Source organism: Taeniopygia guttata, chromosome 10, assembly GCF_048771995.1.
Source record: "Taeniopygia guttata chromosome 10, bTaeGut7.mat, whole genome shotgun sequence".
NCBI lineage: Eukaryota > Metazoa > Chordata > Aves > Passeriformes > Estrildidae > Taeniopygia > Taeniopygia guttata.
This window is the reverse complement of record NC_133035.1, coordinates 20,637,431-20,663,236: the sequence shown is the minus strand read 5'-3', so window position 1 is coordinate 20,663,236 and position 25,806 is coordinate 20,637,431. Positions and strand designations below refer to the sequence as shown.

At 59.8% G+C, this 25,806-nt stretch overlaps 6 protein-coding genes across 14 annotated transcripts; 4 read left to right on the top strand and 2 right to left on the bottom strand.

The window, feature by feature from the left end:
- The first annotated feature begins 516 nt into the window (after positions 1–516).
- Positions 517–8,215, top strand: PDIA3 (protein disulfide isomerase family A member 3). The gene is made up of 13 exons (XM_030281025.4): positions 517–780; positions 855–933; positions 1,598–1,715; positions 2,086–2,193; positions 3,052–3,181; positions 3,640–3,756; positions 4,180–4,305; positions 4,700–4,882; positions 5,421–5,529; positions 6,352–6,480; positions 6,902–6,981; positions 7,471–7,528; positions 7,812–8,215. Exons 1-13 carry the CDS (start codon positions 611–613, stop codon positions 7,929–7,931), a joined length of 1,527 nt encoding a protein of 508 aa, XP_030136885.4. The 5' UTR covers positions 517–610; the 3' UTR covers positions 7,932–8,215.
- Positions 8,216–8,363: 148 nt separating this feature from the next.
- LOC115496557 (peptidyl-prolyl cis-trans isomerase FKBP8-like) lies at positions 8,364–12,762 on the top strand. Of its 8 annotated transcripts, none has more exons than XM_072934169.1 (7): positions 8,364–10,748; positions 10,869–11,035; positions 11,126–11,214; positions 11,362–11,582; positions 11,653–11,981; positions 12,107–12,210; positions 12,300–12,476. In XM_072934169.1, exons 1-7 carry the CDS (start codon positions 10,064–10,066, stop codon positions 12,334–12,336), a joined length of 1,632 nt encoding a protein of 543 aa, XP_072790270.1. In that variant the 5' UTR covers positions 8,364–10,063; the 3' UTR covers positions 12,337–12,476. The 8 variants fall into 8 exon arrangements, with proteins under 8 accessions (XP_072790270.1, XP_030136884.4, XP_030136881.4 ...); XM_030281024.4 differs by having other exon boundaries at positions 10,869–11,214; positions 11,365–11,582; positions 11,653–11,825; positions 11,904–11,981; XM_030281021.4 differs by lacking the exon at positions 11,362–11,582 and having other exon boundaries at positions 12,300–12,762.
- On the top strand, positions 12,753–13,429 carry SERF2 (small EDRK-rich factor 2; the record flags this gene model as incomplete). Its single annotated transcript, NM_001245395.1, is given in 3 exon segments — positions 12,753–12,814; positions 13,010–13,118; positions 13,219–13,429. Coding segments are annotated over 3 exon segments (180 nt in total).
- Positions 13,430–15,147: 1,718 nt separating this feature from the next.
- Positions 15,148–19,875, bottom strand: SERINC4 (serine incorporator 4). 2 transcript variants are annotated; one of them, XM_030281027.4, is made up of 12 exons: positions 18,789–19,875; positions 18,529–18,660; positions 17,913–18,091; positions 17,731–17,810; positions 17,543–17,636; positions 17,269–17,480; positions 16,914–17,009; positions 16,716–16,842; positions 16,447–16,519; positions 16,192–16,243; positions 15,948–16,104; positions 15,148–15,682 (listed from the first exon to the last, which is right to left on the bottom strand). In XM_030281027.4, the coding sequence occupies exons 1-12, from the start codon at positions 18,837–18,839 to the stop codon at positions 15,466–15,468; spliced, it is 1,470 nt and encodes a 489-aa protein (XP_030136887.1). In that variant the 5' UTR covers positions 18,840–19,875; the 3' UTR covers positions 15,148–15,465. The 2 variants fall into 2 exon arrangements, with proteins under 2 accessions (XP_030136887.1, XP_032606116.3); XM_032750225.3 differs by having other exon boundaries at positions 15,948–16,243.
- On the top strand, positions 19,873–20,969 carry HYPK (huntingtin interacting protein K). Its single transcript, XM_030281028.4, has 4 exons — positions 19,873–20,119; positions 20,298–20,353; positions 20,568–20,619; positions 20,811–20,969. Exons 1-4 carry the CDS (start codon positions 19,934–19,936, stop codon positions 20,904–20,906), a joined length of 390 nt encoding a protein of 129 aa, XP_030136888.1. The 5' UTR covers positions 19,873–19,933; the 3' UTR covers positions 20,907–20,969.
- Positions 20,970–21,324: 355 nt separating this feature from the next.
- Positions 21,325–25,784, bottom strand: MFAP1 (microfibril associated protein 1). The gene is made up of 9 exons (XM_002189105.6): positions 25,505–25,784; positions 25,187–25,406; positions 24,337–24,469; positions 23,848–24,035; positions 23,312–23,420; positions 23,081–23,241; positions 22,691–22,850; positions 22,135–22,224; positions 21,325–22,010 (listed from the first exon to the last, which is right to left on the bottom strand). The coding sequence occupies exons 1-9, from the start codon at positions 25,581–25,583 to the stop codon at positions 21,828–21,830; spliced, it is 1,323 nt and encodes a 440-aa protein (XP_002189141.1). The 5' UTR covers positions 25,584–25,784; the 3' UTR covers positions 21,325–21,827.
- Between the last annotated feature and the right edge of the window lie 22 nt (positions 25,785–25,806).

Here is a 25,806-nt window from a genome sequence, read left to right as displayed (position 1 = left end):
AGAAGGTGCAAATGCCGACGGATGGGGTTACGGGGTATAGACCCGCTCCTGGCTTTGGCTCGGGCCAGGGGAACGCCAGACCGTCGCAGCGCCGGAGCATGAGAGGTGGCGGGTGGAAATGCGGGGCTGCGGTGAATCCAGCAGGCGAACCCGCAGCAAGCCGAGCGCTGTCGTGCGGCACGTGCTGGGCACGCGTCACCGCCGCGCCGGCACCGCGCGACACAGACACGGTGGGGTCAATGCCCAGCCCGCAGGTCAGCAAAGCTGCCGTACACCGACAGCCGACTCGGCAGCGCACGGCCCCATGTCCCGGCTGGGGAAAGGGAGGCGCTGTGGTCGGCGCAACACAGCTCGGTGGGAGGGATGCACCGAGGACCGAAGACGGGCCCAAACCCCGGCCCGCCGCCGCCTCCCGGGCACCAGCGGCCATGAGGGGGGCGCGGCCGGCGGCAGCCCCGTCCCGCTGCCGTGTGCCCCGTGACGTTCCGCCAATCGGGAGCTGCCACACGGCAGATCCGGATGCGGGGGCCGGACTTCCGGCTGCGGTCCCGGCGCTCCTTCAGCCGCCGCTCCCGGCCCCGCCGCTCCGCTCCGCTCCGCTCCCGCCGTCATGTCCGCGCCCCGGCCCCCGCAGCCGGCCCTGCCTGCTGCGCTGCTGCCGTTCCTGCTGCTCGCCCTCGGCGCTCGCGCTTCCGACGTGGTGGAGCTCAGCGATGCCGATTTCGAGAGCGGCCTGGCTGAACGCCCGGGGCTGGTGCTCGTGGAGTTCTTCGCGCCCTGGTGAGGGGCCGCAGGGGGCGGGGGGCGGGCCAGGAGGGGCGCTCGGCCAGTCTGACTCCCTTCCGTGCCCCTAGGTGTGGACACTGCAAGCGCCTGGCGCCGGAGTACGAGTCGGCCGCCACCCGGCTGAAGGGGATCGTTCCTCTCGTGAAGGTGAGCACGGGCTCCCGCCTTGGGGCGGACCCGGGGGCGGCCAGCCCCCGAGCTCCTGCTCTGCAGTCCTAGCGGACGTCGTTTCTTTGTTGCCTTGGAGCCCTGAAATAATCTGGAAGCCGGTCCTTGCAGGGCCGCAGCCGCGCAGAGGGTGTGCGAGGGCTCGCCCCAGCTGGGGAAATAGGCCTGCTCGGAGCTGTGTGATGAGGCTGAGAGCTAGCGCCGTGCTGCACGTACCCACTGAGGCATGCCGGCTAGGAGCTCTCTTTTCTGTACAAAACTCATGGAGTTTTGTCAAATCAGCGTCTCTCTCTCTCCCTTTACGGGAAGTGGCATGGACTCTTGGCACCATAGCCTCCTGGTCAGGTCAGCCTGTTTTCTTCAAATGTTATATGAACTTTGGGACTGACAAGGTGCTGAGAAATTCCATGTCACTGATCGCAAGAAACTATTTTTTCCAGTATTTTTTTGGTGTGTAGTCTGGTCGAACTTGAAACTATTTTCAAGTATTTTCTCAGCCGTCTCATTATACCTGTGCTACCTCTTTCTCAGTCTGGGCTGTTGAGTACCAGGCAGTGTGTGACGGATCCCTCTAGTCCCTTGTCTGGCATCAGTGTGTTAGGGCTGGATCTCAGTCATAGTAGCAAGGTTTCTTTTCCTTTAGGTTGACTGTACAGCAAACTCCAACACCTGTAACAAATATGGAGTTAGTGGTTATCCCACGTTAAAGATTTTTCGAGATGGAGAAGAGGCAGGGACCTATGATGGGCCCAGAACAGCAGGTAAGAACTGTTTGGCAGTATCTGGTTTGCTGAGCTGCTGCAGGAGGCAGCATCTAACAGCCAGGGATGCAGAGAAGGTTCACACCTACACATCCCCCCCCCAACCCCTTACCTTCTCCAGAACTCTTTGTGCTGGTAAAGCCTGGGATGTTTATTTTCCTTTAAAGGTGAAAGTTTCCACATTAGCGTCTAGTTTCCAGGATGCTAGAAAGCTCCTGTGTGCAGCTGATGGGCGCAATCCTTCAGTTCACATATTTATCATATGGGACATTTATGGATTCTGCAGAAACAATTTCTGGTTTAGGGAGCTTTAAAAATGTCTTGTGGAACTTGGTATTGATCTCTTTAATTACTTTACTAATTTTTCAAGATGGGATTGTCAGCCATCTCAAGAAACAGGCGGGACCTGCTTCGGTGGCTCTCGGTTCTGTGGCTGAGTTTGAGAAGTTCATTGGCGATAAAGATGCTTCTGTTGTGGGTGAGTAGAGGTGGTGCATCCTGAAATGACTGGGCTCCGGGAGCTTGTGTGGAAAGAGCAGAGGCAGTTCCACAGGCTGCAGCAAATGAAATTCCAGATGGACATGAAGAGAACCACTGCCGCTAATGAGAACAATAAAGCCCTAGAACATGTATCCGGAGGGATTTTAAAATGTTCAGCCTGGGAGATTTTCACAACTTAGTTGGACAAAGCTCTGAGCAACCTAGTCTGACTGAGGCTAGTCCTGCTTCAAGTGGGAGATTGGACTTGAGGACCTGTGGGTATTCCCTCCAATTTTTTTTTATTTTTTTTTTCCCTTGGCTGCCTGGCTTTGTTTGCTCCCCTGGCACTATAGTATGTTTTCCAAAGGTTGTTGCTTTCTTGGCTGGCTGACACCAGGTACCTTTGGGTTGCTTTGGGTGCGTTTGCTGCTCTGATGGCATCAGAGGCCTGTTGGCATTGGCTGTCTGTGGTTACATGTGGCAACAGCAGATGGTGCAAATCAAGTGCCATCTTGTAGTTATGACCACATGAGTATTAACCAGCATTCCTCAACTTACTGTTATTAAGTGCCAGTTGTTACACAATCACCAGTGGATGTTTGGGTGATCAGGGGATAGTTGTCCCTGGCTGAATGACCAACTTGGGCTTCTGAGTAACGTTTCTGCTGCTGGAAAGGGCAGGGGGTGTGCAAGGAGGTCCCCAAAAATGGGAGAGAAGCTGTCAAAGGTAAATACCTCAACATACACTGAAGGACTGGATTCAGGATTGATCCAGTGCATTGTAGAGAAAAATTGAGACCTGCAGAGGGTCCAGAGCTGGGTTGGTTTGACGTCACAGTCTGCCTTTCTGCTGCAGGCTTCTTTGGTGATGCATCTGGGGATGCTTATTCGGAGTTCATGAAAGCAGCCAATAGCCTCAGGGATAACTATCGCTTTGCGCACACCACTGAGGAGCAGCTGGTCCAGAAGTACGAGGAAGATGGAGAGTAAGTTACTTAATAAGAAGATTTCTTATTATTTAGTCATTTGGAACAAATTCATGGATTCCATTTAAATGGTTTCAGTTTCTAAGCACAGTTTAAGGTCTGGTTTCTTCCTCAGCTGACAGTGGTGTTTCTTTTGAATTAAGATAGAAAGGTGTAAATGGTCTCTGAAGTGTTTGTGTCTGCCTCTGTGTGGCAAGTATCTCAACAGAGACATTTTGTTTCGTATTCATTGTTATGGTGGGAGCTTTGTTTCTCATTGTGGCTTCTGTGAATCATGGAGAAGGCTCTGACAGCTACACCTAGTGCACTAGTGCCATCAAGAAACTAGACACTGTTGTTTGAGCTATCAATGGCGAGTGGGGATTGTCACTGGAGAGTGAGTTGTTGCCTCATCTGGCTGCTGTCCTTGGACTTGCAGGGACACTTTGAACTAATTCACAATACCTGCTTCTCTACAGAGGTATTGTCCTATTCCGTCCTCCACGCCTGACCAACAAGTTTGAGGAGAGCTCTATCAAATATCCAGAAGAGAAAATCACCAGTGGAAAGATCAAGAAATTCATCCAGGAGAACATGTGAGTGATTCCTCTCCAACAAATGTGACAGAACTGGCCCCAGTTGGCTTTGACCCTGTCAGAGCTTGTTTTTTCATTGCTGCCACTTCTGCTGCATGTCTCAGCACTGCTTCCCTTTGGGGGCACCTTCTTGAAATCCTGACATGGCTGTTGGCATGCACTCTCCATAGTCTAACCAGGATTCTGTTTAAAAACTGAACCTGTGAGAGCTGTGCTAGCTTTGGCCTTAACTGGGTCAGCTCTAGCCACTGATATGGCAGGAGATGTAGCTTTGACTCAGAAAAACCTGAGCAGGAATGAGCAAAGCATTTTTTCCTGAGGCCTGATTGATCACTGGCATTTAATTCCTGGGTGGGAAGCAAGTGTGCTGTGTCAAGCCTGTTCTGGTGTCATGGACTCTGCTAATACCTCTCTCGTTGACAGCTTTGGCATCTGCCCTCACATGACTGAAGACAACAAAGACTTGATCCAGGGCAAGGACTTGCTGGTGGCATACTACGACGTTGACTATGAGAAGAATACCAAGGGATCCAACTACTGGCGCAACAGGTAGGAGTGGTGGGGGTAAATCAGCCTCACACTGTTCCTGCTTTGCTGCAGTTCCATAGCTTGGGTGACAATCCTCTGAAATTTTGTGTGATTGCTCTTGGATCCCAGGTCCTTGGGAACCTAGACCTTACCCACAAACTACCCAGCTGCTGTGGTGTGCAATTCTGCCCTTCGTGCCTGGTGGGTGGAGGATGCAAACGCAGCACTTGCCTCAGTCACCACAGACACTGGTCTGCTTCTCAGCACCATTTCTACAGGACTTGGCTCTGAAGAGCGCATTGTACCACTGAATTCCTAGTCCAATATGTATGTCATCTTCAAGGGTGTTACATCATATAGAAGAAAATGTTCAAAGAAATAACGCTTTATGGTTTTGTTTATTTTTTCCCCTCAGAGTTATGATGATTGCAAAGAAGTTCTTGGATGCTGGCCACAAGCTGTCTTATGCTGTTGCTAGTCGAAAAACCTTTGGCCACGAGCTTTCTGAGTTTGGTCTGGACAGCAGTGTGGGTGAGGCCCCCGTCGTTGCCATCAGAACTGCCAAAGGAGATAAATACGTCATGCAAGAAGAGTTCTCGTGAGTTCTTGAACTTGACGGTAATGGGTCTTGTTTGATGGACTTTGGTCTAGAGGTCTCTGACCAGATGATACTTCGTTAGCTTCAAGGAAACAGGAAATCTGGCTGTTGCAGCTGGAAGAAGCAATTGCTGGGTCAAAATGACTCCTGCTCATGTGTTTTCCTGTTCTCTAGAAAGCTTGCAGCCCCTCCTGTTATACAAAGAGAGAGAATTTAATTCAAGATCCTGAAATTCTGATTAGGAATTAGGGTGCAATGAAGGGCAGAAGAATTCATTGTACCTTTCATTTTGAAAAAAAACCTTAAAATGCTGGAAGGCCTAAAACTTTGAATGGGATGTTCATCCAGCCTCCTGTCAGAGCCCTTAAGGACATTGCTGCACTTCTTCTGGAGGTCTACTAAGCCAGCCTCAGACTGGTGCTGTCAGAGATGCAGGTGGCATCTGTTGTGTGGGTGGAAGTAGCTTAAATAAGCCTTGAAAGTTTCCCCCTCTCATCCTGTGTGTGTGATGGTGGCTGTAACATCACTTTTCTTTCAGCCGTGACGGAAAGGCTCTGGAGAGATTCCTGCAAGATTACTTTGATGGAAACTTGAAAAAATACCTGAAATCAGAGCCTGTCCCTGAAAGCAACGATGGCCCTGTAAAGGTGAGTGCTGCTTATGGCTGCAGAAACACTGCTCAGCAGCAGCTTCCTGTGTCTGTGTGAAGTGCTGGGAGCGAGGCATGGTGGTAGCTCAGGGAGGCCTCTGTGCTGATAGACAGAGGAATTACTCACTCCCTTATTCCACTGTAGCTTTCTGAGGTGATGGAGACATGCAGCTTGCAGTTTGGGTTCTGTTTTGTTTTTTTTTTCCTCTTAGCATACTAACTGCTGCTTGGCCCCCGCAGTTATGTGCTTTGTGAGTGCAGCAGCATCCAGATTTCCAGGCCTTATACAAAGGCCTGTCCTCTTGGTTTGTGCTCAGTCCTTCATGGCATGGTCTTCCTGTTGGTTGTGACTGCACTGTTTTAGGGATCTCCCTGTTTATCACCCTGTTCATCATTGAGGTCTGGTAGAATTCCTGCCTTTCACCCTCCCAGGCAATTCTACCCTGAGTAAGAGCATTCCATGGCCTAGCTTTTTGATGAGAGCCTTACACAGGAGTGCAAGTCATGGGATTCACAGATATTTTTGGGGCAGAGGGGATAGCCTCAGCCAATCCTGCTGATTGCTTGCTGGGATTAAAAAGAAATGGCTTTATCTTCCTGCGAGGATGCCGTATGCAGACCTCACTTGGAGGTCATGCTGGTAACTTATGGCAGGTTTTTACCTGCATAGTGCAGATGAGGAGTGCTGTGTTTGGTTCTGCTGCTTGCTGTGCAGGTGTGGGAGACCCAGACTTGGGTGGAGGGTGGAGTGTGGAGCATGTCACGTCATCGCCTCATCTCTGACTTCGAAGGAACTAATTGGTGTGATCAACCCTTACAGGTGGTGGTGGCTGAGAACTTTGATGAAATTGTTAATGCACAAGACAAAGATGTCCTGATAGAGTTCTATGCACCATGGTGTGGCCACTGCAAGAATCTGGAGCCCAAATACAAGGAATTGGGGGAGAAGGTAAGTATGAGATTCTTGCAAATGTGAACTAGAATTTTGCAGCACTAAATGATCCTGCAGGTTTTTTCTAGCCTCTGTGACAATGGGGCATAATTGTGCCTTCCTGAGGACTACAAATTTTGGTCTCTTTGTGGAGCGCAGATATCTTGCAGCAGGATCTGTGGTAGCAACCACACTGGTATATTTAGTCTGTGTTACTGGCTAGGGCACAGGAATATTCCCAGATTCAGTGACTGGCCTCAACTGCCTAAGTTTCTTTTTGGGTCTTTTCCTTCTGCATGGTGATAATCTCACATGTAGTGGGGGTTGGTGAAGTGGCATTCCCTATGCACGGTCCTCTGACAGCACTGTCCCAGATCATGCTGACTGCTGGGTTCCTGGATTTTGGAAATGGTTACCAATGGGTTCTTTCTGCCCACAGCTCAGCAAAGATCCCAATATCGTAATTGCCAAAATGGACGCTACAGCCAATGATGTGCCTTCTCCCTATGAAGTCCGAGGGTAGGTCTGACTGCTGTGACACTGCATGTCAGTGCATGAGTCCCGCTCTGTCTGACTTGGGGCACCGCACTGAAGGGCTGAAGGAGCCTCATGGGGAAGGGTGTGGGAGTTGCCAGGCAATAGCTAGGTGACTGCTGGGCAATGGCTTGATGTGGAGAAAACAAAATACACTAATCTGCCTGGCTTCTCCAGGATTTTAAGGTGTCCTGGGTCTGCCTGGAGGTCTGTCCCGATGCTTTGGAATCTGCTGAGATTCTGTTCCTGGCAGTCTGAAAACAAATCTGGGCTTGCTGTTCCAAAAGCAGTTCAGCTAGCAAACTTGAACCTGTGAGCTCAGCTGGGCTCTTGAAGACCACACCTGGTGCCTCAGAGCCACTGAAGCTGTGCCATGTTAAACCAGGGCAGTGTGGGGTATGAGTCCCTTCAGTTGGGGCTGGTCTGGTAGATATCAGAGCATCTCAGGAGCTCATGTGTTTCTTCTCTCTCCAGTTTCCCCACCATCTATTTTGCTCCAGCTGGCAAGAAGCAGAGTCCAAAGAAGTATGAGGTGAATATTTTGCTGTTCTTGATGCTTTGTAAAGAAGTGAAGAGCATCCAGGTGTTCTAATTATACTCAAGCCTCTTTGGAGCTGGGGGTGGCACTGTGTCATGTTACCCTGGGAACACACCTGGTGGTACCTGCTGGGAGCATTGTACTTTGTGTTGCAGGCCCTGGGGGGAACTCTGCTTGCAGTCACCTGGGTCTCCTGCCAGGCACCTGACCCCCCTTCAGAAGAGGGGATGTCCATGGTGGATACAGCTCCTGCCTGACTGTCACTTGCTTTCTGCAGGGGGGCAGAGAAGTGAGTGACTTCATCAGCTACCTGAAGCGGGAGGCAACCAACACTCCTGTGCTGCAGGAGGAAGAGAAATCCAAGAAATCCAAGAAGAAGGTGAAGGAGGATTTGTAAAGTACCTGCTTGCTGCCTTGTCAGGAGGAGCTCTATATGAATCGGGGAAGCACTGGTCAGATTGGGGCCAGTTCTGGGCTGTGGAGAGCCAGTGGCCATGCGGGCCAAGGAGCCCCAGCTGCTGTATCTAGTAATGTTTAATTTCCTGCCGTCTCTTAGCTGCACTGTTGTGGGGCTCCCCAGGTTTGTTTTGTGGTTTGGGAGGGGTGGGGGTACAGTTATTTTCTAATTTTTTTTGTACATTTGGAGAAGTGAAAAAATAAAATGACCCCCTTAAGACCAAATGTCCCTGTCCTGGGGCAATCCATCAGACCTAGCAATGGGATCCTGTTCTCCATAGGCAGCAGCTTCCTGCTGCAAGTTGTTCCCTACAGTGAGCCCTCCTAGCCACTGCATTTAGCTTTCAGCCCATTATCCTCTTTCTTTAGCTGCCCAAGACCCTCCAGAATGTAGCAGCAACAGTTCTCCCAATGTGTTGGGCTTTGGGTGCTGCATTTACACACATTTTGGACTGGGGAATTGTGGTCACAAATGCCTTTGCTGTGTGCTGCCCTAGCGAGTTCAGAGGTACATGGTGCTCACTGTGACTGTTGGATTGCAGCAGTGCAGGCATATGGAGCAAGCTGGCAAGGGCCTTGCTCATCAGAGGCAGTAAATCAGCTTTGAAGCTGGTGCAGGAGTAGTCGGGTATAAGAGGAGTGTTACTATCTACAGCCTCTACCCAAACACAGGTAGGCCAAGGCCAAGGGTGTTTGTTACAGTCTAGTGCTTGGCTGTGGTGAGGGCAAATACAACCAGTTAACTATTCCTTCTCATGCTGAGAAACAGGCTGGTAGCTGTGGGTCTCTCTTCAGGAGGATAGGAGTAGACCATGTGGTGTGGGCTGTGACTGACCATCTGAGGGTGTTCTGCTTTCCTTTGGGAAGGGCAGGAAAGAGATGGGTGGACCACGTAGGAGCTGTTGCCCTGATTCTCTGTTCCTTGACTACATGCAAGTTGAAGTCAGGGTCAGCACACTCAAAGTATTGCTTCATGGCAGCAGTTAATATGGCAAGAGCCAGAGCTTGCTTTGTCTGTGGCTTCCTCCCCCACAACTCAAAGCCCAGGTACCTTATGTTTTGCTGCTGGAGTTCTCCAAATACAGTAGCTCATGAAAGGCTTAGGCTGTACTTCTTTTACTACAGTAACTGCAGTACGATTTCTTTTGCAGCTCCATTAGCATCTCACACCACATTTCCCTTCTGTGCTCTGCTGCTGTGGCAGCTGCTCTGCCCCTAATGCATGCGGGTGTCTAGGCACCTTTGGAGGAGCATGTGATGTCCAGTGGTCCCTGCACAGACTGGCAGGAGCCCTGCACCTGTCTGTCTGGAGCAGTGCTGCAAGGAAAAGGAACACAGCAAGCTCCCCTGACAGCTGACCATTACCCATGTTACACCAGACTGGAGTGCTGCTTCCTTGCTGAGCAGGACAGTGCTCTCCATCAAGCCAAGGAGAGCTAGGGACGTGGTTCTAATCCTGGCTTTGCTCCCTGCTCTGTGACTGTTGACCTGGTGGCAGCTGGGGCACTGAACACAGGTAAAACTCTTCAGCATGTTTGGCCCAGAGCATCACTGCTGGTGCTCAGAGCAGCCTGGGTGAAGTTAGCACAGGCCTAGGGAAACTTTCTGGTAGGAGGGACAGAGGATGAGGAAAGGGTTGTGGTGGTGGCTGCCCAGATGTCCCTCACTGTGCTGCAACTGCACTGAAGGAATAAGGTTCAATTGAGGAGAAACAGGCATCTGATGAAGGATTTGTATATTTGCTGCCTGGAATACCTGGCAAACAGGATGGCTACAGACCGTGCTTTCAGTGAGACTTGCGTGGAGAGCTGGTCCTGGGTAAGGGGGAAGCCACCACCTAAAGTAACACATTCCCCCTGAGTTGGCTCAGGCCTTAGCAAATGATCGGGTCTTTGTTTCTGGCTCTCCCCATGCAGCCACGGCCCTCCAGGGAGCAGGGAATGACCTGGCCCCAGGTGTTTCAGAGCTGGAGCAGTTGGCACTGCTTCAAAGACAGGTCTGGACGAGCAAGGAAAATACTGCACCAACAGTTTGCTTGGGAGGTCTCGCTTCTTGCAGAATCGGGCTTTTGCTATGAGACAGCTTTGGATGGAGACATTCACAGTGATTCTTCTGCTGGTAGCTGGGGTAAGCCAGAGACCCGGCCCACAGCCTCGGTACCGGAGACGCCTGGCCGCGGCATCGCCTGGAACGCGCGACGGCGGCGGGCGGGCGGTCCCGAGGGGCAGCAGCGGGCGGGGCGGGCGGCGGGAGCCCTGTGGCGGGGCTCGCCCTGGCCAGCTATTTTTGCCGCCGACCCGGACTAATCCCCTGAGCCGCTTCTCGGCATTAGGTAACGGCGCGGCGGCATGCGCTCCGCGGTGTCCCCGGCCCGGGCAACCCCCGGCAGTCGCGGCGCGGCGGGACGGGCGGCGACACGCCCGGTGCGGGCTGGGGGCCGTGGGCACCCGCCGCCGAGCCCCGGGTGGGCCCGGACCGAGGCCAGCAGGTAGCGGCGGGTGGCGAGGAGGGCCGGGGGCGGACATGCCGGGCCCGTCGCCCGGCGGCTCCCCGGAGAGGGAAACAGGGGCCGGCGGGCGGCCGCGGGGGCCCGGCCGAGACCGGCGGGTGCGGTTCCGGCTGCCTCACACCGCCATCGCGGTGCCGTCGGTGCGCGAGGAGGAGCAGCTCTTCTACCGGCGGCTGGAGGCGCTGGCAGTACCGGGGCCCGGCGGCTTCGGGCCGCTCTTCGCTTCCGACGGTTGGAGCGACTTGACGGGTGAGTGCCGACGGGCCTCAGGGCCAGCCCAGGCTGGGACGGCCGGGACCAGGTAGAGTGGAGCAAGGAATGCCAATTTCGGGACTCCCGGCTTGGCTCTCAGCGCCTCCTCCCTCGCAGAGGACCGGCTGCTGCGGAAACGCGTGGTGCGGGCCGGGCTGGGCGGGCCGCGGCCGCTGCCGGGCCAGGAGGTGTCCGTGAAGGTGCTGGGCGCCCTGGAGGACGGCGGGCTGGTGGAGCGGGACCCGCGGCTCATCTTCGTGCCGGGTCACGGGGACGTCGTGCAGGTGAGCCCGAACCGGTGCGCGGTTCATTGCCGTGCGAGCTCACCGCCGCCGTGGGCCCCGACCCGCCAGCCCCGCCGTGCCCGTCCACAGGCTCTGGAGCTGGGCGTCCCCACCATGCAGCCCGGGGAGGTTTCCTTCTTCCTCGCCGCTTTCCCCTACGCCTATGGCCACCCGGGCAGGTAAGGCGAGCGGGCAGGGGGCGGGAGGGCAGACGGACCGGGGCGGACAGACAAGAGGGACGGGCGAGGACAGGACCAGAGCCGCTGGGGCCGGCAGGACAGGGGACCGGGGCGGGCAGGGGCCGCGGGCAGCCGGCGCTGTACCAGCAGGGAGCCCGACGTGCCGCCCGAGGCGCCGCTGCTGTTCGAGGTGACGCTGCTGGAGGTGCGGGACGGCCCCGACCCGCAGCCGCTGCTACCCGCCGTCCGTCTGCGCCTGGGCTCGCAGCGCAGGGAGCGGGGCAACTTCCACTTCGCGCGGGGTGACTTCGCCGCGGCGCTGCGATCGTACCGGCTGTCCCTACGTGCCCTGGATGGCCCCGCCGCCGGTGAGACCGGACGGGAGGGAAGGCCCAGGGCTGTGGAACTGGGGCGCTGAGGCCGCTACTCGCCCCGCAGCTCCGCCCGGGCCCGAGGAGGAAGAGGAGCTGCGGGAGCAGCGTGTGAAGTGCCTCAACAACTGCGCGGCTGCCGAGCTGAAGCTGGGGCGGACGGAAGAGGCGCTGGCGGCCTGCGAGGCGGCCCTGCGGATCAGCCCCGACAACGGCCGGGCGTTGCTCCGGCGCGGGCAGGTGGGACTCGCATCGCCCCGCACCGCCCCGCTCCCCTCGGCCCAGCCGTCCAGCTACCGTCCGCTCCTCTCCCCGCAGCTGCTGGCAGAGCAGGGCCGGGACGCAGAGGCGGCGCTCGTCCTGAGGAGAGCCCTGGAGCTGGACCCGGCCAGCAAGGTGTGGGAGGCGGGGTGTGAGGGCGGGCGGTGGCCCTACGGCACCTGGTACTTGGAGCGACGGGAAGAGGATCCCACAGGAGTCGGTGGGTCGGGTGTCCCACCGCAGCCGCACCTCGTCCGTAGGTGATCCACACAGAGCTCTCACGGCTGGCGAAGCGCCAGAGCCCTCCAGCCAGCACCGGCCCGCAGAATCCCCGCCACGACCCGACACCGCCGCCGAGCCCCGCGTGCGTAGGCGAATTGGGCTGTGCAGGGACGGATGCCCGTCCCGCACCCTCTTGGCGCGGATAGCGCTTATAGCCGTCCCTCCCTGTAGATCCCCCGGACCGCCCTCGGCGGAAGGAGCGATCTGAGCGGACCCGCAGCGCCTCAGAGCCTGATCGAGGAGATAGAAGAGTTCTCATGCCGTCCTCCCCACATCGCCCCGCACTCCCGCGTGGGGAGGGCTGAGGGAGGGGCGGGACGGCGCCGGCCCCGTCCCGCACCGCCCGCACCGCTCTCCCCGCCTGGCAGCGCTCCCGCACGCCCCGTGACGTCACGGCGGGGGGCGGTCCCCCCGCGCTCCGCATCCTGTCGCGCGGAGGCGGCTGCGGCGCGTGCGCCGAACCTTCCGGCTTTTTCGCCCCCGCCGGCAGCAGGGAGGCCATAGCCCGCGGCCAATCAGGCGGGGCCTTGCCGGAGAGACGCGCCAATGGGAGTGCAGCGGGGGGTGGATCGGCGCAATGATTGGCTGTGGCGTCCTTTAAAGCGCGGGGCGGGGCGGGGCGCGGGGGGGGGTCAGTGCGGGACGTGGCGGTGGAGTGGAGGTGGGAGGGAGCGGCGCCATGACCCGTGAGTTGGGGGGAAGGAAGGAAAGGGGGCTGGGGCTGACAGGTGTCGTGGGAGGCTGTTCTGGGACCCGGGAGTGCGGCGGGGCCGGGGTCAGGGGCCATACCGTGATGCGCCGGCGGGCGGTGGTCGGGCCGGGGTATGGGGGGTGGCCGGTACGCGGGGCCGGGCCGCGCTGAGGTGGCCGCGCTGTGGCAGGCGGAAACCAGCGCGAACTGGCGCGGCAGAAGAACCTGAAGAAGCAGAGCGACTCGGGCAAGGGCAAGCGGCGGGACGACGGGCTCTCGGCTGCCGCCCGCAAGCAGAGGTGAGCGCCGGGCCGGCCCGCCGGCTTCCCCTGCCCCGCTCCCTGCTCCCGCCCCGCGGCGCTGCCGGCCCCGCCGCCAGCCTCGCCGCGCTCCCCGCAGGGACTCGGAGATCATGCAGCAGAAGCAGAAGAAGGCCGACGAGAAGAAGGAGGGCAACAAGTAGCGGGCGGCCGCGCCGGGCTGCCGCCCCAGGGCCGGTCCCGCCGGCAGGATGCCCCTCGCCGCCCCAGGCCGGGTCCCGCCGGGACCTCTGGCATCGCCCCGCGCCCTGTGGCGCCGTCCCCTATTAAAGTAGCTGTGGAGCCCTGCACGCTGCGTCTGCTCGTCCGTGCGCCGGGCGGTGGGTGGGTGAGCGCGGCTATTGCCGGCGGAGCAATCGCGGCCGCGGAGAGTCAAGCGGCGGCATCTCGACGGTGAGGAACAAAGGTGGGGTCGGGCCTGGGCGGCCCTTGGGGCAGCACCCGGGGATCAGCGGGGGCTGAGGGCCGAGCGCCCCGGGGCGGGGGGGAGAGCGGAGAGCCTGGAGCAGCGGAGCTGGACGGCGTGGCGCCGCAGCGGGCCGGGGCGCAGCCGGGGTTCCGGGCCAGCCGGAGGGCGGCGGTGGAGAGATGGCGGCCGGGCCTGCGCACCGGGGGAGAGCCGCGCTGCGGCACGGCCGGGGCGGGCCTAGCCGCAGCTGCCCGGCCGGCGGCGGCGACGTCCGGCCCAGTGCCGAGGCCGGTGCCCATCGGCCTTTTCACCTCCTTGCAGGGCCCTAACAGTGGCATCAGCCCGATCCGACAGCACAGCGGCGGGTCCCGCGGCAGCTTGGGCTCCTCACCGGGCCAGATGCGGCGCTGCCTTCCACCACGCTGGTTGCCGTCCTTGGCGCTGGTCTCGCAGAACAGGCAGCCGTGGGCCTGGGAGTGTCAGAGGGGCCCTGGTTACCCCGGGGCCCTGAGGAGCTGCTGCTCACCATGGCCAGCTGCCTTTTCTCTGCGTGGACCCTCTCAGCCAGGCCAGGCCGCAGGTCCATCTTGTTCCCACCAGCATCAGTGGCTGTGACCGCTCAACTGAAGGACAGAAGGGTGGCATGGGGCTCTCTGGGGCTGGCAGCTTATGGCCACATTGGCTGCCTCACATCATACCTGTGCTGAACCTGGGACCCAAGTGCAGTTCCAGGCCTGATAGAAGCACCAAGAAAAGAGAAAAGTTTATGGGAAGCACTCTCCTTTTTTCCTGGGGGGCTCCTTGCCTGTCAGTAGCCCAACTCCTGCCTGCCTCATTCCTGTTTCCCAGGACAGGTTGAGACAGCGCCTCCCAACCCCCTGAAAGCCTCAAGGCTCCTGCCCCTCTCCTGGGGCCTGAGTGCCTTTTGGACCCTTCCCACGTTGATGTCCTGAATCCACTGGCAGATGCTGAGGAAGCTGCTCAGGGAGCTGATGTAGAGCAGCAGCACGCCATGGGCTTTGTGGAAGTAGGACTGGGTGATGCTCCATTACCAAGTGCTGGGGCTGTCACCACCACTGATGCAGTGACTGGCTGCTGTGGGGCTGCTGCTGGAGCCCTGCCACAGCCCTAGGTCTGCTGGCCCTGTGCTCTCACCTCTCCTGCCCAGCTGTGTCCCAGGTCTGTAATGTGGTTTACTCCCCATCCACCAGCAGCAGCTTGACCTGGAAGTCCACCCCTGCTAGGAGGAGCACTCAAGTCCTCCTGTGCATCTGCCCTGGCTGGGGCATCTGGGGAGCCCCAAGGACATATGGTGTCGCAGCAGTTGCCAGCGAAGGGCCCACAGGGCCATGCCAGTGGCTGTGGCAGGCTGCCCAGTGGCCTGTGCTTGCAGCAGGCATGAGCAAGGCATTGCTTCCCCAGAGGATAGCCTGCACTGCCTGCAGCACAGGGGTCTGGCAGAACCCCCCATCTGGGCCAGGCTCTGTGGGGACTTGCAGCAGTGCTGCTGACTAGGGGTGTTTCACAGAGCTGGTACTCCCTCCCTCCATCTCCATGGCAGCAGCCTGCACAGGGCAATGGCACAGGCTCAGTTCAGAGTTTTGTATAAAAATGTATTGAAGCAGGTATTTACAGTGAATGCACCACAGCAGTGGCAGCCAGGGCAGAGCCCTGCTCCCCCAGTGCACCCAGTGAGGCCAGGGCAGCCAGGCAGTGGGCTGAGCAACCTGCCACCAGCTGGCTCTGGCCTTTTGGGTATCCCTGGGAGCATCCACCCCCTGTGTTCCCCTCAGGCTCTCAGGTACTGCTGTCTCCTGGGACAGGGGTCAGGGGAGGCCAGGAGGACGAAGCAGGGCTAGGGCACAGGCACGGGGCACAGCAGGGACCAGCCCTGGGCGCAGCTTGTCCTGGCAGGGACTATGTGGAGACGTCGATGCGCTGTGGAGCACGTCGGCGCCGCACGATGCGTGGCCCTGTACTGCTGTGTCGGTGCTGTGGGGAGCCATGGAGGCAGAAGGGGCTCAGCAGCAGCCACAGGTAGAGCAGGACACAAGCCCAGCACGAGGACACCTTCACCCAGAAGGCTGACCAGCTGCCATGTGTGAAGGTGGTCTCCAGCACTGCATTCTCATAGCTGGTGGGAGAAGGCAGGACTGGGTACCCAAAGGTTGCCAACACAGGGGGTTTTAGTGTCCAGTGGCCACGTGCCCCTGGGCATGTCCCTTCCATGGGCCCTCCAGCCCTTGCTGTGCTGCACAGCTGCCATTTGAGCAGTGCAGGTCTGCGGGCACAGAGCCCTGAGCATCCCCAGCAGATGCCAGCTCGGCGGTATCATCAGGGTCCGGCACAGAGGTTTGGAGTGAGAGCAGGGAGGGGTGGGCAGCAGCACAGAGCTCTACCTGAACCAGTTGGTGAGTGTCATCATAACATAGAGCGAGGCAAGGAAGAAGACAAAGTGGAAAGCTGAGTAGCTGTAGACCACCCGGTCCTGCTCATCCTGGATGATGAACTGTCCCCTGGCACTCTCCTCTACTTGCTCACATGTCTGGTCGGTGCCTGGGGGAGTGTAGGGGCATGGCACTCCCAGACTGGGACACAGGCTCTGCCCACTGTCCCATCCCTGCACACAGACACTGCACTCACCTCTCAGCTCCTCCTCCATCTTCTCAGGGCAGCAGAAACAACAGGAAGGTTTCTGCAGGGAGAGCAGAGTGGTGACTGCCCAGCCCTGTGGCCACCGTGGCCAGGCTGAGCCCTGCCAGATGCCAGGGCAGGTGGTGTGGACAGCTGTCTGTGCTTGGCTAGACAGACCTGCCCCTCTCTGGGGCTGGGACAGGGCCTTGAGGTGGTGGGTGCCCATAGCAGGAGGACATGGAGCACAGCTGCATCCATACTCACTTTAAACTCAAAGCTGTAGACTTTGACCATCCAGAGGGGCCCAAAGACCTCAGCAAGGTATGAGGCTTCATTGCTGTGCCCAGGAGAGAGGCAGAAATGATTACACAGGCACCCATCACCCTGTGCTAGGCTCCCAGCCTGCCCCATGGATTCCCAACAGCCACAGGAGCTCTGCTGTGCTGCCCCTGTCCACCCACCAATGCCCCACCTGCTCTTGTCCTGCCACCCCTCAGAACACCTCAGGCTGTGCCTGGGCAGGGTACACGCACCATGCAAAGAGCACGCAGGCGTACATGATAGCAGCGCCCAGCACGGCCACGGTGGTGTCCTCTGTCTGCAGCTCATCCTGCCGGACCCCCGGGAAGCAGACAGTGAGGTTCTGCCCCTGGTACAGCACTGCGGGGAGGTGGAGGTGAGAAGGGCATGCATTGTGGCGCGGGCTGCTGGTGGTGGACAGGGACACCCACCTCTCTCTGGAGGGCGGCTGGACAGCGCGGAGAAGGTGAGGTACATCACATAGCAGCTGATTATTGAGGACTGCAGCAGCCCTGACCGTGGCTGCTCTGCAAGAGTGGGGATAGAGGTGTTACTGGAGTCCCTGGAGTAACATGAGCTGGTGGCGGGGGCTCTGAGTGGGCCTGGGCAGTCCCCTCCTGCCACTCGCCCGTCCAATGCCTTGTGCCGAGGTATAGGAAGGGCCAGTGTTCTCCTCCAGTGCCCAAGTGCTGGCCCTGAGCTGGGGCCCACAGTCACCCGCAGCCCAGGACACAGCTGGCCATGCAGCACAGCAGCCCCCACCATGCTGTGCTGTGTGGTACTCACTGAGCCGCACGCACGGCGTGATGGAGATGAAGGACATGATGCCACAGAGGCTGCCATTGATGGCAAGCAGTGCTTTGTTGAGGTGGCAGGCAGCTGGGTGGGTGTAGAACTTGTAGAGGAAGGAGAAGGCGGCAGAGGCAAGGGTGTAGAAGGCAGCCGTGGCCAGCAGCACGGCCAGATACCAGCGCTTGTCCTGTGCAGCCCCTGTCAGCCTGTGGAAGAGTGGATGAGCAGTGGCAGTGGGCACGTACCCACCCAGCACCCTGGCACTCACCAGTTCTTGTTCCAGGTGTGTGCAAAGGCTGTGATCAGCACCAGCTGGATGAGGATGAAGGCGAAGCCCCCACAGACACCCGTGTAGTGCCAGGCTGGGGGAAGAGGACAGAGGTAGAGATGGCACAGGGCAAGGGGGGGCCAAAAGGGGTGCCCAGGGTGACAGCTCATATAGGGTGGGGGACACACCTTGGATGAAGTTGTCCTCAGGGATGAAGAAGCTTGCGGCCCAGAGGCCCACCAGCACCAGCAGCTTCAGGAGCCAGAACCTGCAGGGCAGTTAACATCAGCAGGACAGAGCCTCTGACAGCCCCACCCCAGGGCAGCCCCATCCCAGGACACCCTGTCCCAGCCCCATGGCCCATCCTTACCCATTGTGGAGCTGCGCACGGCAGTCAGAGCTGGAGCGCACGTTGAGCAGCAGGGCAGCCTGTGCCAGGTGGAAGCAGGCAGTGCCAAAACAGACCCGGTACACTGCCGAGGAGCCCACCAGCTGCTCACAGTCTGTGCCCCCAGGCAGGTGTTGGCACAGCACCACTGAGAAGGGCACCTGGCAGGCACAGTGGTTGATGGGACAGGGCTGCTGGTGTGTCCACCCATCACCCCCCAGTGCCCATGGCATCCAGCACATCCAAACTTTCGATATTCCCACCATTCCCAATACCTTTCTCAGTACCCTGGGACTGCTGGGACCCCCAGTATGCCAGGCAAATCCTCATCTCTGGTACCCCAGCACCCCTTCCCCCTTGGCACCTCCAGCACCCTTGGCACTCCCAGCAGCCCGGTCACTCTCCCACCATCCCAGTATCCTCAGAAATCCAGTACTCCCATTGCCCATGGCAATTCTGGCATGCCCAGTGCTCCCCTGGATGCTTTGATGTGCCAGCACCCCAGTACCCTCAGAACTCATGGTACCCTTGAGAGCCCCAGCACCCCTGGCACTCCCAATACTCCCAGTACCCTGGGTGTCCCAGTTCCCTCTATCACCTTTTCTGTGATAGCCTGGGCCACAGTGCGGGACAGCATGAGGCAGCACACAGCAGAGGCCAGGACATGCAGGAGCGTGTAGAGGATACGCGTGCTCGTGGACACGCGGAGCCCGTGACAACCGCAGCAGAGCTGGGGAGGGGCACGGTCAGTGGGGATCCCAGGGGACCAGCACTGCTCCCCAGCCTGGCCCAGCACACCCTACCCACCCAGACTCGCTCCCAGCCGTGCTCCCAGCCCTGCCAGACCCCAAGTCCCACCTGGAAAAGTAGCGGGTGCAGGAGGTGCCCCCGTCCCGCTGTGCCCGCCATGGCCCAGCTTGTCTCTGCTCAGCCCCCGCGGCGTTGATGGGATTAGGGGATTGTCAACTCGGCCCGCCCTGCCATCTGCTCGCTGTTCCCTCCAGGCAGCCGCCCCTGGGGTGCTCAGTGGGCACTGTCCAGTGACTCCTGGGTGTGGGCATCCCTGCCCAGATCCCGGTCCCTCCTCGGGCAGGGTGAGGCCCTAGCAGGCGGCCTGGACATGAACCTGGATGAGGGGCACGATGTCCCCCTGATCCCAGAGCTGTGTGGAGGGGCTGCGCGATGTGGAGTTTACTGGAGGGTGGAGCAGCCCCGGGCACAGAAGCACCCAAGGGACGGCATGGAGCACATCCAGCGGGCAGCGGCACGCCGCAGGCTGGGCACGAGCTGGGGACAAGCAAGGGGACCCAGGGGCCTCTAGGGTGGTGCTGGCGTCACCTTTCTGCAGCTGCCCCACAGCCATTCAGGCTTTGTGCTGGCGGAGCCATGAGACACGGCGGGGGCCGGGCCCGGGGCCGCGGCTGCACTGACACGGATCCCCCGCGTCCCGGTACCACCCCTGGCGGGGCACAGCGCGGCCCGAGGGACGCGGTGTCCCCGCCGCGTGGGGGGGGTGACACGTGAGACGCGTGGGAGCAGCGGGGCCGGGCCCGCCTGAGCCCGGGGCAGCGGGGCCGCGCCGCGGTACGGCCGCCGACGGCCCGGCTCCGGGGCACCGGCAAGCACGGCGGCGGCTCGGCCGCCTCCGGCAGCGCCCGGGGACCTGGCCAGGGCCCCGCTGCGGCCTGCCTCGTCCGACAATCCGTGTGGCGGCGGTGGGAGCCATATCGGGGTCCTGACCCGGCAATCCCGGGTACCGCCATGGGCGGGCAGCGGCGAGGCTGCGCTCGCCCGGCCTGGCTCCGCGCCTCGGCAGCGCCGGAGGCCCGCTGCTATCGAGCGGCCCGAAAGCCCGGGAGTGCCGGCACTGCTGGCTCCGACCTGCCCGGAGCACCGGGGAGCGCGGGTCGTGCCCGCTCGGCGGGGCCGCTCCCGCCGCCGGCCGGTCCCGCCCCCGGTTCTGGCGGCGCACGTGACCGGAAGCGGGCCGCGGCGGCGGCGGCATGGCGGCGGAGGGCGATGTGGAGCTGGAGCTGGAGACGGAGCCCAACGGCTCCGGCGGCGGCAGCGATGGGGCGGGCGGTCGCGCGGCCGAGAAGCCGCGGAAGCACGATAGCGGCGCGGCGGACCTGGAGCGTGTCACGGACTACGCGGAGGAGAAGGAGATCCAGAGCTCCAACCTGGAGACGGTGCGGCGGCGGGACGGGACCGGGCCAGGGTGGGAGGCCGGGCGCTGCGTGCAGCGGGGCCGAGCCGGGCGCTGAGCACCGCGCCTGCACGCCCGTCCCGGTGCCGGTGCCCCTGCCGCCGGCGTGGCGCTGACCCCCCTGGTGCCGCGCAGCGGGGTGACCGCGCTCCTTCTGGCAGGCTATGTCGGTGATCGGAGACCGGAGGTCCCGGGAGCAGAAAGCCAAGCAGGAGAGGTAACCGTCCGCGCTCGCTCCGGGGCAGTCTTGCAGCTTGTCGCCACTCGGGACACGACCCAGGCATCTGCTTCCCTGTCTGACATCCCGGCCCTTCCCCAGCCCCACGCTGCTGCGAGGGGTCGCTCCGGCCCCCCTCGCGGCCGAAGGAGCACCGGGGCAGTGGCCGGTGGGGACTGTTGGTCACCGGAGGTCTGTCCATCTCTTGTCGTAGGGAGAAAGAACTGGCAAAAGTCACCATCAAGAAGGAGGATCTAGAGCTGATTGTGAGTAGGGGCGAGACCCCAAGCAGGCTGTGACATGTCCCAAATCGTGGGTGTGAAACTGCACCCACGGAGGAGGCCGGTGCATGCCTGCCCTGAGGCCTGTCCAGGGTCCCCATGGGTGGGTGTCCCCCACTGTCCCAGCCCGCAGGGCCCTGCGGGTGCTGTACAGGGCTGTGGCTGTATTTCTGCAGATGACGGAGATGGAAATATCACGGGCCGCAGCGGAGCGCAGCCTGCGCGAGCACATGGGCAACGTGGTGGAGGCTCTCATCACCCTCACCAACTGAGCTGGGAGGCCATGGGCTGCCGGGCACGGGTTTCTTGCCATTCCAATAAAGGCACTGGTGGGACTGGGCTGTCTTTGTGGTCTACACGGTGCTGAGCACATGCCCCTGGCCCTGAGTGCATGGTACCCACAAGTGGGGCCCAGTCATGTGGCATTGTGTTGGCAGTGCCAGCTGGGCACTGTGACTACAGCAGGACAAAGTGACCTGCCTGAGCAGTGAGACATGTTGTTCTCCCCTCTTTTAATCTCTGCCCCTGGGGCAGCACAGGCTGGACATGCACAGGTCTGAGGCAGTGGTGACAGATGATCATGCATGTCCTGCCCAAGCTGGTGCCTTCTGTGCTGCCCCAGCTCACCCTGGCTCACAAGGAAGGCACAGAACAGGATGGCCTGTCGTGAAGAAGAATGGGGCCAGAGTGTGTAAGAAAATCTAATCTTTAATCAAACCCTCCCACCCCACGCAGGTAGAAAAGCCAAGCCCTGCAGAACCATGGTAAGGAGAGAGGGTCACCACTGACCACCTCAAAACAGGGCGCAGACTGACATCAGGGGTAAACCAGAGAGGTGCAGAAGTCCAAGTAATTCTTCCAAAGTGGATGTGCTGGAGCCAGGGGCGGTGCTGCAATGTTCCAGACACTGCCAAGGCTCCACAGTGGCCGTTGCTGGGACATAGTGTGGCCACCAGCCTGGCCAGCACCACAGGCCATCATCCTCCACATTGCATGGGCAAGGAACCCATTGGGTCTGCTCAGCACAGGGAGTGGAACACCTCATCAGGGTAGGCATGGTACAGGCAGGGGAAGGGCTTGCCACCACAGGAGTCCTGGAACATGTCCCTTCTGGCCCTGCCCAGGCTCTGGCAGCTGGCACAATGGCATCCTCCTGCCAGCATCAGCCACACCAGACCCTCCAGCCCATGCTCTTAGGTAGTTTTTCGTTTCTTGGCCGAGGGTCTCTCAAAGACATCCCGCACCCCTGCTGCCTTCTGCTTAAAGAACTTGGTGTTCTGCGCACTCTCCTGGCCCCAGGCAGAGTCAAAGGAGGTGGTGTCCTGGTCCACCAAGTGCGTGTACTTCGTCCGCCCTGAGCGCCCGAAGTTCTTGACCTGGGGAGCAGAAGAACTTGTGAGCAGCTGTTCAGAGGGGGAGCAGGACCAGGTCCTCCCCCCTGCCCAGAACTTCCACCCCTTGGCATATGGGCAGGGCACTGTCTGCCAGCATGACACCCACCTGCATGACTTTGGGCAGGATGGTCTTGTTGAAGTGGTCCTCAAGGGTCGGAGCACTGAAGTCCCTCTTGTACACCTCCTCATCCTCATCCTGCAGGAGGACACACTTGCTCAGCCTAAAAGGTTCCAGCAAGTCTTGCAGCAGTGGGGGAAGCTGCCTGAAGGTCATATTGCTGCTCTGCCAGGGCCGCCACAGTACTTGCAGCGCTATTAACTCCTGCTGGAGTGGGGGATGTGAGCACTGTTCCCCGGGGTGCTTCTCCAGTGGCCCATCCAGAGCTGACTTGGTTCTGGCTGGGTCTGTCAGCCCGAACACCAGCACAGGGACAGCTCTGCAGCTTCAGCTGCATTTCAGCTGGGAACCCTAACCTGACACGCTGCGGTGAGGTCACTCTGGGTCAGCTTCACCCCATGCTGCCTCTGAAGGTTGGCTCTTGTCCCAGGCACCCCCAGCCCCAGGGCACCGTGGGAGAGGAGAGGCTCCCCACAGGGAAAAGGTGGCCCCGCGGTCTCACACCTGCCTGTGTGCAGCCAGGCCTGGCCCTAAGCACACTCACCATGAAGAAGGCGCCGCGGTGGTAGTACTTCTGCAGGAATTTGTATTTGCCCTTTACTGCCTTGTTGGTGATGACTTTACCATTGGCCCGGAGCTCAGCACGGCGCTCCTCCTCTGTCAGGTTCCGCATACGCTCGATCTCTGCCTTCTCCTTCTCCATGCTGGGTGGGAGAGAAGCTCCTGAGACTCTGTGTCCCCACAGCATCTCCCGGGAGAGAGGCTGTCACCAGCTACCACCTGAGAGCTTACACATTTACTGCTAGGGAGCAAAGGCACCCCAAGGGCGGGCAGGAGGGGCTCTGGGCATTCAGTCCAGCTGGGACCCTGCTGCCAAAGGGCAGCCTGAGGAAAAGGTGGGCTCTCAGCCTCGATTCTGAGAGACAATACTTACGCTTCTCGTTCTTCGCGGTCTCGTTTGATACGCTTCAGCTCACGGACTTTCCAGGCCTCATACTCCTCCTCATCGTTCTCATCATCTGTATCGAGTGCATCCAGTGCTGCCAGTGAGCGCTTGTTCTCCTCCAGCTCCTTCTTTGCTTCCTCTTCTACAATCTGCAGTGAGGTCCAAGCTAAGCTTGCTGCAGTGGCTGCCCCCTCCAGCGTCCAGCCCACCCCTCTGTACCTTAAGCGTGTACTTGCGCCTCTCCTCTGCCATCCTCTTTGCCTCCTGCTCCAGCTCCTTCTGCTTCAGAGCTTCTGCTTCTCTCTCCTGGACTGTGATCCGGTCCTTCCTGAAAGCAGGGCCATGACAGCCTTCAGCCCTCCCACGAGCCAGTGCAGTCGCTCAGCCTCTCACTGGTTCCCACACTGCAGCTGCTTTCAGCCTTTGCCCTCTCCAGGGATAGGTCAAGTCCCAGGGCTCTCCCCTTTCTGGGTACTACCACGTTCTTTTGCCACTGTATGGCCCTTGCCCAAGAGCTCTGGTCAGGCTCCACAGCCTGATGCCACAGCAACCCAATGCAACTGATACAGGGCTGTGGGTACGGGGATTGCTCCTTGCTCCCTAGCTGTGCCCTGCCAGGCTGTGACCATCCCATCCCACCCCAAGGAGGTCAATGGCTTCTCACAGTGAGAAGAGACCATGGCAGCAAGGTCTCCTAGGGCCCCAGCTTCTGACTACCACGATCCAGGGCCAGCCCACACACTTCCATCACCTACTTGCGAATAAAGACCGGTTTGAGACGTGGCTCCATTTCATCTTCGCTGTCCGTATACTCCTCATACTCAGATTCTGACTCAGACTCTTCTCCAGACCGACCCTCATCTTCCAATTCCATCACTTCCATCTCCTCAGTTTTTCTCTCCTGTGCTCGCTGACGCATCATCCCACGCCGACGCTCGATCTCCTAACGGGGACAAGCACAGAGCAGTCAGAGGCCTGCCCTGCTACCACTTCTCTCTCTCCTGTGAAACACGCCACGTCTGCAGTGCTGGCTTTGAGAAGATGCCCCTGCCTTTCTGCATGTGGCGTGGCCTCCCCCACCGTCCTGTTCCATGCCAGAGGATGATAACCTACCATGGTTAAGTCATGGCTAGGTGTGACACTTGTCCAGATACATCAGACAGCCCACATAGCCATGCAAAGGGCAGTTCCAGCCTGTGCCCTTCCAGCTTTCCTAGGCTCATTATCTGGCTCTGCAAACACACCTCATCATCGATCTCTTCCTCCTCCTCTTCACTGGTGTCCTCCCGTTCCAGGCGCCAAGCTTCTCCCCCCTCCACTTCTGAATCGCTTTCTCCAACCACTTCAGGTTCCACGATTTTGCGGTGCCTTGCCAGCCTGCAAGAGACCCCAGGTGACGCATGGCACTTGGAACATTAGGGGGCTGCAGGAAAGTGACTGTTCACAAATCACTTCTAGCAAGGCCACAGTAAGCATTGGGACTGCCAAACACGGCCAGAATTGATATATTTTCTCCCAGGTCACAGTGCCTGGGCACTGCCAGCTCTTCCCTGTCCATGCTTCAAGGAAGAATGCTGTTCCCAATGAGAAGACTCATTGTTAGTGGAAACAAAACCAACAGCAGCTCCATGGGAGGCAAACAGCACATAGTGGCGTTTTTCTGCAGATGATGGAGATGGAAATATCACGGGCTGCAGCGAAGTGCAGCCTGTGTGAGCACATGGGCAACGTGGTGGAGGCTCTCATCACCCTCACCAACTGAGCTGGGAGGCCATGGGCTGCCCAGAGTGCATTTCATGAGACACCATCCTTCCTCGCTACCCTGAGCTTCAGCACGCTGCTCTAATTTCTGTTTTGGTGCCTGTTTCTCCTACCATCCACCCACACACACCTGGACATGGGCTGTGCCTGGCTGGCTCCTGGCTGGAACGCAGCCCAAGGCACAGTGGATATGAGAAGTCACAAACGCTTCAGCACTGCCTGGACAATGTTCCCAGCTCTGCCCTGTGCAGTTTCTCCTTGCAGTGCAGAGTCCCAGCCCCCCGGTCCCAGATAGGCAAAGGGGGCTCAGCTCTTGCCTGACCCAGCACTCACCGCTCCTCCACATCCTCGGCGATGCGGTTCTGGAGGCGCCGGAGCCGGGGGTCGTTGGCCAATTCCTCCTCCTGTTCCTCGGGCTCGACCTCTTGCTCCTTCGCCTTCTTGATGAACTGGAACTCCTCGTCCTCCTCCTCCGAGGACTCCATGGGCGCGTAGTCGGGCCGCTTGCCCGACACGTACCGCTTCACCTTCACCTTCTCCATGGACAGCTCGCCTGCGGGCGCCGGCCGTCAGCGGGGGTCTCGGCCCCGCACCCCCGCCCCGGCCCCGCGCCCGTCCGGCCTCCCCGCCGAGCCCCGGGCCCCAGCTCACCCTTCTCGTTGCGGACGGGCACGGCGCCCGCCGTGGACTGGATCGGCGGCTGCTTCATGAGAGCGCTGGGGACCGACATGGTGGCGGCAGGCGGGGGCCGGGCCGGGCCGGGCCGAGCGGAGCCGAGCGGAGCGGGGCCGGGCCGAGCGGAGCGGAGCCGAGCGGGGCCGGGCCGGGCCGAGCGGAGCCGAGCGGAGCGGAGCCGAGCGGGGCCGGGCCGGGCCGAGCGGGGCCGAGCGGAGCGGAGCCGAGCGGGGCCGCTGACAACGGCGCCTCGAGCGCTCACCCGGAACCGGAACCTC